The sequence below is a fragment of the Lynx canadensis genome, chromosome B3, assembly GCF_007474595.2.
Source record: "Lynx canadensis isolate LIC74 chromosome B3, mLynCan4.pri.v2, whole genome shotgun sequence".
Taxonomy (NCBI): Eukaryota; Metazoa; Chordata; class Mammalia; order Carnivora; family Felidae; genus Lynx; species Lynx canadensis.
Genome location: NC_044308.2, coordinates 10902265 through 10911475, shown reverse-complemented (window position 1 = coordinate 10911475; position 9211 = coordinate 10902265). Strand labels below are relative to the sequence as shown.

Genomic DNA, 9211 nt, shown 5'->3' with positions numbered 1-9211 from the left:
CCAGTGGGTTTATCCTGAGAGGAAGCCATTCCCTCCCAGTTGTCCCAGTAGGAGAATCAGAAAGGAAAGCCAGACAGCCACAGCACAGGCCCATAAAACGTAGGAGTAGGAGCTATATCAGTGCCATGAAGCATCTTGTTCCAAACACAGGTTGGGGTGGCCATGAATAATGACCATTTATCAAGTGACCATTCTGTGCTAGAGCTTTGTGCCTTCGCACGTGACCTCATTTAAATCTTCTCTCAACCGTATAAAGCAGATGTCAACATTCCAATGTAAAAGTGATAAAACAGGCTCAGAGGAGTCAGCTCACTTGGTCAACGCCACGCCAGTACCAAGTGCTGGGGTAAGGATTCAAAGCCAGGACTGTTTTGGCTCCAAAGCTCATGCTCTTTTGAACTCGAAGCCCACAAATATAGAACATACACAGCCAGAAACACTCTCCAAAAGAACCGCTGCAAGATCATTCTACCCCAAAAACACAAGAGAAAAAAAAGAGACTAGAGATTACAGCATGAGACAGAGAAAGAATTAAAATAGTGCTTTTAATATAATTTTCAGCAAATGTACAGTGTGTACTTTACATCACGTATTCTAAACTGCTCATCTGGAAAATATAAGCTGCAAAAATACAGAATACCACACTCAAAATCTATTGAGTATGTGCTTTTTTTCCCCTCCCTTCTGTGAAACAGGGTCATTTTTGCCACCCCCTCATTGCAATCCAGCCTTGGCTGGTTTTTCGGAAGAGCTGCTGGAGCCCTCCATCAGAGAAGCATCCTGAAGAAGGGGGGGAGGGGGTTCTAAAGCGTGTCAGCAGGACGTCCCCACAGGAGCCAAGGGAGGGATGGGCCAAAGGGAATTTGCACACTTAGTCAACATTACTCTTTGGCGACCTGGGAAAAATGCCCTACTCCAAGGGTTTAGAGGACTCCTGACCACAGCCACCTCCTTAGTCCTCATCACAGGCCTATGCTTGGGGCCTTAAAGGACCACATACTGGCCAGATAATCCACACAGGGACCCTTGGGTTCTCGGGCAGGGCAGAGCACGCTAAGTCAGGCCTGCGAGGTCTGTGGATAATGGCGGGCTGTTCTCTGGAGGAGGAGGAGGAGGGCCAGGCCCTCAGCTTCTCACAAAGGAGTCTTCTGAAGGTGAATGTGACTCAGGGCAGGTTTTCTCAGTCTCAATGTCTTGGTACTCTGTGCCTAAAAGGGGAGGAGGGAAGAAGAGCCAAGAGGAAAAAGAGATCGGTCTTTTCTGGTTTTCCTATATATATATATATATATATATATTTTAAAGGCTTATATAATAGCATCAGGGCTTTCCAGTGGGATGGACAAGAGAAGTCATGCAATGAAATACTGGGTTTTACTTCATGTAACCCAAGCAGCCGGATTCCAAGCCCAGAGACCTTTGTGAAGGCCAAATCTTTCTAAGAGACGTATTTATCTATTATCTATCCCAACACTCAACTGGCTGTTTCTTCTATGGGAACGAATAAGATGTATCCCAGTCATTAACTTGTCCTCATCTCCTATAAATCACCAGTGACAAGCCTTGTGTTCTGGGACTCCAAATGTCGCCGCAATCTTCTGCTGAAGATGTGGCTAAGCGCCAGAGAATACCTCTAGCGTCATAATGTCATGCTTTGTCCTCCAGCATCCCGGACGTTCTGTTTTCTTTTCAGCCACAGGATTCACCGCACGCTGAGTCACACGGTCTCCTCACTGGAGCAGAGTTTTTAAGCCTATGCCACACTTCCAAAATAGATGCTGTGGCTTCACTTAAAAGGCATTAAAAACCCAGCTAGTCCCTGCGATGATTTATAAGCTGGGCAGGTCCCATTGAGCAGAGCACACACCTTTGCTGTTCAGTGATAAGCACAGTGGGACCATACAAATCCCTGCTCATTTACTTGTCCTCTTTAAGACTCCGACCCGGTGTTACAAAAAGGTGACAGCGTGGAAATGTCACTCTTGTCCTCAGGGTTTTGCAGCTGAGAGCTGGCTTATGGAAGGCAGCTCATGTGTTCGGGGGCGGTTGGGAGCATGATTCCTCAGTGTTCGAGAGGGTCAAGTGGCCTTGGAGTTTTGCTGGAAGCCTGGGGGCCAGGAAGTTGGGGAGGGTGGTATAAAAGCAAGAGAGCTGGGTTCTTGTGCCCAGAACAAATAAGGTAGAGGATGGTGAGTGGCAGGGACACTTCCCCCGATGTGGCTAAGGTAGAAGAAGGAAGGAGGGGTGTGTTTAAAGATCTCTAATGTTTAATTACTAAAGCAAAATAGTTTTTTTTTTTCCTTTTCATTTTAGATCCCCGTGCCCATCGGCAAAATTTTGCAGAGGTTCTCACCTCCAGCTCTTGGTTCATTTTCTCTAGGAAGTCTAGATTTCTGTGGGATTTCCTCCCCCAGAGATGTCCTGCTGGCCTTGTTGAAGCTTTCTAAGAAGCAGGTCTGTATATTCACTTTGGTGGCTACATGGTGGTATAATGGAAAGAGCACAGGTTCTGGAGTCAAGACAGACCTGGCACTGGCTCCTGGTGGCTTTTCTAACTCCCTGTGTGACTTTAAGAGGCTTGGGTTTACGGAACCTTAGTTTCCTGACCTGTAAAAGTGGAAAAAATGATACTTACCTTTACCCGGTGTAAAGCTGCTGGGTGCATTACCTGAGACCATGCCTTCTGGCATGTGGCATGTGGGTAGCAGGCTCTTAAATGTGAGCTCTCCAGCCCCTTCTTCCTTTAAGGTGCTGGACCAATCTATATGTTAGCTGGGTTCCTTTTGTAGTGCAACTTCCTACATTGCACATTTCTGATTCATCTTATGGCCTTAGATTATAAAGCCAAAGTTTCACAAACATATCACCACGAGAGCTCTCTTCTATTAAGTTAGCATGAATTTAAGAAAAAAAACATTATTTTGGGGGACTTAATGGGATGGCAAGATCTCAACCTACAGGAATGTTAAACCTCCAGAAAATTTACTATTCCATTTGCTCATAGCAGAAGGAGATAATCTCTTTGCCTTATGGAAAAATATTCAGAATTTATGCTAATCACCAACCACTGATTGCTGGCCTGAGTCATTAATGCAAAAATAGAAATGTCTAGAAACTCTCTTCCTAAAAGCTTAATATCTGATAACAGAGCAAGACCTATTCAACCAGTGACCAGTGTTGGTGTGTCTGAGGGCCCTGGGGCAGAGCCAAACTCCCGAGGTAGATGTTACGCACCATGGCGGAGGGGTGTCTGGAGTCTCCCCATTGCAGCCGATGACCAGCACTGAGGAATGCCTCCCTGGCATCTCAGAATGCATCAGAGCAAAGGAATCTCCTGTTTCCTCTTACCTGTCTGCTTCTCGTATACCACCCCATAGAAATTGATCACTGGGCTCTGTGGTCAAGACCAGGAACAACACAGGAAGGACGGAAGTCCTTGGAAGACACCTGTTGTGGTATGCTGGTTGTTACATGAGGGGGCACGTGAGAGTGTGTAGAACCCACAGTCTTCCTGCTGAGGCAGTCCCTACGGGAGCGGGGTGTGGGGTGGGGGCTCACATCTTGCCCAGTATATGCAGGGGATGCCCGTAAAGCCAAAGATCACGGGCTTTGGATTCACAGACCTGGGTTCAAATCTTAGCTCTGCTTTGTGGCCTTGAGCCAATCCTGGAAGCCTTCCCTGCCTCGTTTCCTGCTCCTGTAAACTGATGTTAGAAACAGTTCCTGCCTCACAGGGCTCTTGCTGAGATTAAGTGAGCTATTACGTGTAATAAGCTGGTTCACGGTAAGTGCTTGGTAAATGTTAGCTATTATTAGTTATTATTAGTGCTTACCAATTATTCCACCTGGAGTATCTATTAGCTCCATGGTGCCAGTGTTTTGTGTTGGTGGACAGGGATTCGAAATACTATTTGGATTTACTTTTTTCACCCATTCCTACATTTCTTCCTCCCATCCCTATTTTATCGCTTAAGAAAAAAAGGACAATTATTGTGGTCGAACTATGTAGATCAGATCCTGTAGCTCCAATTCCAGTCCACAGAGAGCAAGATGATGTTGCCTTCATTTGCAGATCCTGACAGTGATGGGGTACTCACCTCATTCCTGGAAAATGGGCTACCTGCATGAATTCCTGTGGTAACTTCAGGGCTGATGGGCACCTGGCTACAGGACCCTTCCAACACATAACTTGGCATCTGCCACGGCAGCCTTGGCTGTTAGAGTCCCCTACCCCCCAACCCTGCTGTGTGACTTCAGACCTCTGCATATGACTGCCCTTGGCCACTGCCTGTCTTTGTAAATAAAGCTTTATTGGAACACAGCCTACACAGTTGTTTACACTTGAGCGGCTTTCATGCTGTAACAGAGTTCAGTGGTCTGAACCATATGGCCTCAAAACCTAAAATGCTTGTCACCTGGCCCTTTACAGAAAGTTTGTCAACTTGTTCTGGTGGCCCTCTCTGTAGAGGCGACCTTCTCCCCCAGCTCTCTGGCAGCCACCCACTGCTCTTTAGTTCTTGGTTCTGGACCATGCCTCTATCTCTCAAACCTTCCTGGTTCTCGATGCCAGGAAGCCAAACTTACCACCACCATTTCTCAGCCCTCCTTGGGCCCAGTCAGAGCTGGGCTCTTCACATAATCATTCTATTGCTTTTGTTTATGTTCAGGTCTGGCTCACTGAACTGTGAGCTCTTGGAGGATGGAACCATGTCTTTTCGTTCTTCATATCTGGCCCATGGCCTGGCATATTGTCAAAATCTTAATAAAGGAATGAGTGAATACATCTTTAGAAGATATCAAGTTCATGCAATACATCCCCTAATGGCGACACCGTGCAAAGGAAAACTGAGCTACCATGTGGATGGTCTCTGAGAAGTAGTTCTGTTTGTCTCCAGAGCAGTCGCGGCTGGCTGAGGTACAGGACAATCTTTGCTTTTCTGAATTTGCCATTTTAGTCTTTGTAACCCCTTCCTGCCACGATGACCAAGCACTCTGAGGTCACCTACAAACGTGAGAAACGGGAGGTGTGGGTGGGTGGCTGTGTGTGCAGATAGTGTAGATTCCACGTGTAACCCGGGACAACAGGCCCCCTGAGACACATCTGAACAAGAATATCTTGTTGCACTTTCTACCAGTTAGAGATCCTTCTGTCTTGCCGAATTATTCACGAGCAACCATAATCCCCCACGGGGGCTGGGTCTGAAGGCTATCATCAGGGACAGCTGTTCAAGAGGTTAGGTCCTTGTACCTTCAGAACTCAAGAACTTGGACTGAGTTAGCAGTGATGGGACAATGAACAAGAGAAAGCTCGGAGGGTAAGGACTATGTTTATGTTCCAAACTAACTTTCCAGGCTGGACTTCATTTCACCAGCACCTTCTCTTGGACAACGTGGCACCTCTTAAGTATTCGCCCTGGATTCTAACCTACAGGGAAACAACACATCATGGTTGAGAGCAGGCTGAGGAGAGGGCTCAGCAATCAAGCCCCTACTGCATGTCTGGAATTTTCTCCTGAGCGATCACAATGGTCAGATAAGAACACCACAAGACAGCACATATTCTCTGCTGGTCTGAAAAACAGCTTGTGTGGCTTTCTCCCTTCATTCAAAACAAACCCAACCGAATACACAAACAACACTCGAGCGGAATGTCACCGAATGGTACAAGTTTATCCTGTCCTTCTCCCTCTGATCAGCCCGCTGATTTCTACACATTGACCTGTATTGCTGAACGCTGCTGAGGAGTGCTTATGGTTCAGGTCCGGTAGGCCTGACTGGATGGAGAAGACACCACACTTAGAAGGACCTGAACAGCATACAGCGAGGAAACCAGCTTGCAGGTTCATCGAAGCCAACAATGACTTTTCCTCAGAGGGTTTCTCAGTGAGTGTGCGTGTGTATTTTACTTTTTCCCCCATTTTATATGCTCCTCAATGAATGGCCTGCTCCAGAAGGGTGGTCATGGTGGTGGTGGTTGTGGTGGGGGTGATGATGGTTAGCAGCCATGGCTGAATCCTCTTACTGAGAAGGTTCCTCGGGAGTGGACTGGGGATCATCCTGGGGACTGGCTGGTTGTCCCTGTGTGCAACGTTTCTGCGGGTCACCTCAGAGGACCTCTCGGGCTCCTTCATTAGCTGTGGGGACAGCCTGTGGGCTGTGGCCTTCTGGAGTGGCAGCTTTCCAAGGGGAAGGGATGGGAAAATCTTGCCATGCCTGAGGGGAAGTTCTAGGTCACGACTGGAGACAGGGAAGTGGAATCAGGGATTTAAATGTATAGACACCACTTTAAAATATACAGGCCTAACTTTAAAACTCATCACTAGAGGAAGCTATTCTACTGTAAAGTGGTGAGAAAAGAGTGATTTTTATGGAGAAGCACACTCCTTCCTACTTGGAAGACATTAACAAGTCTGTCAAAGGATTCCTTAGAAGCTCTTGGCTTCCCCTTATTATTCTGCCTGCTAAGCGCTACTAGCAAACTCCTTAGGGGGGACCGTGAGTGGAAGCCTCTCTTGCTCCTTCATTAGCTGTGAGGAAAGCCCACATGCTGTGGCCTTCTGGAGTGGCAGCATCCCCAGGGTGCCTTGGCGCTTCACAGCCTCCCTCGGCGGAGGCGTGGAGGGGGCCAGGCCGCTGGTCTTCCTGTCAACACACACCGAAACCCCATCCCCCAGAGGGAAATCCACTTTTACAAAGGGTGTTCGCTTCACACGCAGGCATAATATTGGTCAAAAAACTTAGCCTATATACGTAGGAGTTACACAAGTCTGTCAAAAGTCGCAGCAAAGAGAAGCTTTTTCATCCATCTCTGGGCACGTTCGACCAAGATGGCGGAGGAGTTTGTAGCAGGAGAGAGAGAGAGAAGCTTAGCATTAACCTTCTAGGTTTATTCTTTCCCTTCAGTTTTTGTTTTCTGTTAGTCCAGTGGAGCTCTTAGCAGGGAATCTTTTCATTCACTCAAAACCAAACAAATAACCGAGGAGCTCGATCTAACACTGTATGTACAATGATTCTTTGCAGCACAAAAGGAAACACTAAAACCAGACTATGTTTTCTGTTCTGTAGTAGGAGAGAAATTAAAACCCTAAAAGTTAACACAACGCACTTTAGAGCCATCTCGCAATAGACGGCTTTCGGTTCATACCTACTTGTTGACAAAATTGAGCCCTGGCAGTGTTTTCCTTTTTCATCCTAACATCTCATTCATCCTAAAATCTTAGGGGGAAAAAAAAATCCAAAAATGCAAAGCGTTTTCAAAAAGCTTTTTTTCTTTAAGCAAATGGCCCTGTGAAAACACCAGGTTATCGGGCCTCGCTGTGTGCGTACTGAGTTTTGGAGAGCTATGCAGACGGCAGTGCCCTGTTAGCAATACATTTCAGAGCAACACTACCCCCAAACCTGTACAGGAAGGTTTCAAAACCTTTGGAGTGACAGAGCATACATATTTTATGAATTGCTTGGAGAACAATCCCTCCTTTTACTAGTTAACACATTGATGAATGTCCCTGTGCTCACCGACAAGGGCAGACTAAAAGTAAACGCGTGGGAGTGTTTTGGAAGCATCCTGTCCCAGGCAGCTGATCATGGTGGCCCCGCACCAGGACACCAGCTTCTCTCTGGGTCCTCCTTGCTGGGTGGTGCTTTCTCTGCTTTCGGGCTGTCACTCAAACTGCCCCATTAACGGTGTTATGTTAGAAATGTGGCACAACAGCCCTCTCTTCAGAGCCTCCACTCTTTTCTTTCCTGATTCTTTTGTTATCCTCTGGGTGAACTGCAAATATGTGTCTGAGGTGAAAAAGCAAACAGCCAACCAAACCACCCCTGAGAGCTTCCCCAGGGCCACAAGTGGCCCGAACAAAGGTCACTGAAGAAACATGAAAGGTACGTTAAACGGGCCGTGTGTGTGTGTATGTGCGCGTGCGTGTGCACACGCTCTCGCATAAGCTCTGTCCCCTTACGGACGTGGCCTTATGAGGCTGAGGCTGCTTGACTGCGAGAGGTTTTCCCAAGATTCTCATCCCAAACAATGAGGTTTGCTTGCTAGCTGTTTGAGGTTTGGCCACTTTCGAAACAGACAAAGGCCTCTTTGTTCAAGACTGACCCTGAAAACAGAGACATGTTAATGCATCGGACAAGTGGTAGCTTCCGCGACCTTGCGGGTCTGTTCGCCGTCACAGACCGCCCCACAGTTGGGGCCAGGGAACTGCTCTTCCTCTTGCCTAGCCCCAGAAGCACCGCACCCCTGCACACAACCAACATCTAAGTGTGTCTCCTCCACGGGTTGAAAAGAAGGCCTCTCGAAATGTGAAGCATGAATATAAAAGGGCTTCCCATGACAGCGATCACTGAATCATGGGGAATAAAGCCAGAAGGCGAATTTGCAATTCATCACATTATCCCCTGTTGTCTCAAATGTGATTCTTTTAAAGGCAAGCTGCCTATACACTCTTTCTCCAAGCATTTTTTCTTCTTCTTCTTCTTCTAACACACTGTATATCCTTGTTTTTGCAGAATATCCGAATGAGGACCAAATGATAAAACAAAAATTACAATAGATTAATTGCATCCCTTGAATCACATTATATTTTTGGTGCATTAAAAAAAGGAGAAAAGTAAAAGCAACCAGCATAATAAACTCAGCCTAGAGAACTGTGTCAGTGACTTGAAGAGTTAACACAGATTTTAGAAGTGGTTAAAAATAGTATTAGAGGATTATACATACAACAGTTTGAAATTCATATGCATTGCATTTTTTTTTTTTTAAATGGCAAAATGTTTGGCAAATGTAAGCAAATGACTTGGACTGTGCTGGGTTTCACCGGCTCTGAGCAAAGTCAGTCATAGCCAGGTGAGGCCCGCTGCTTCCTGAGGTCACTCTGTGGGGCTGAGGGGGGGTGCTGTGGGGGGAGGTGGGGTGCTGGCCCCCCCACGCCCGGCTCCCCCTTGGGCCCTCAGTCTTGAACATGGAGCTGGTGAGAGGTGCCAATTACAGACTCCAGCACGGATCACCCATTAGCATCGCTGAGAGAACTCTGGGGCCTTGAACCACATGCAGACTGGGTGAGTCGTCTACACAGTGACCCATATTGCAAAAGTTAGAGGAGGGGGGGGCTCCCGCTCCGACTTGCACACCCCCCCCCCACCCTTGCATGGAGGGGGCGGGTGGCACGGGGTATGTCACTAGTGTTTATCCTGGCAATGTTGTCAACTTGGG

General features: G+C 47.2%; 1 protein-coding gene across 1 annotated transcript in view; it reads right to left on the bottom strand.

Annotated features, from left to right (window-relative positions):
* Positions 1-526: 526 nt before the first annotated feature.
* The window catches only part of SLCO3A1 (solute carrier organic anion transporter family member 3A1), a 316410-nt gene continuing 307725 nt past the window's right edge, over positions 527-9211 (bottom strand). The window contains 1 exon segment of the mRNA XM_030317455.1: positions 527-1208. Coding sequence (XP_030173315.1) covers positions 1126-1208 — 83 coding nt within the window. The 3' untranslated portion in view covers positions 527-1125.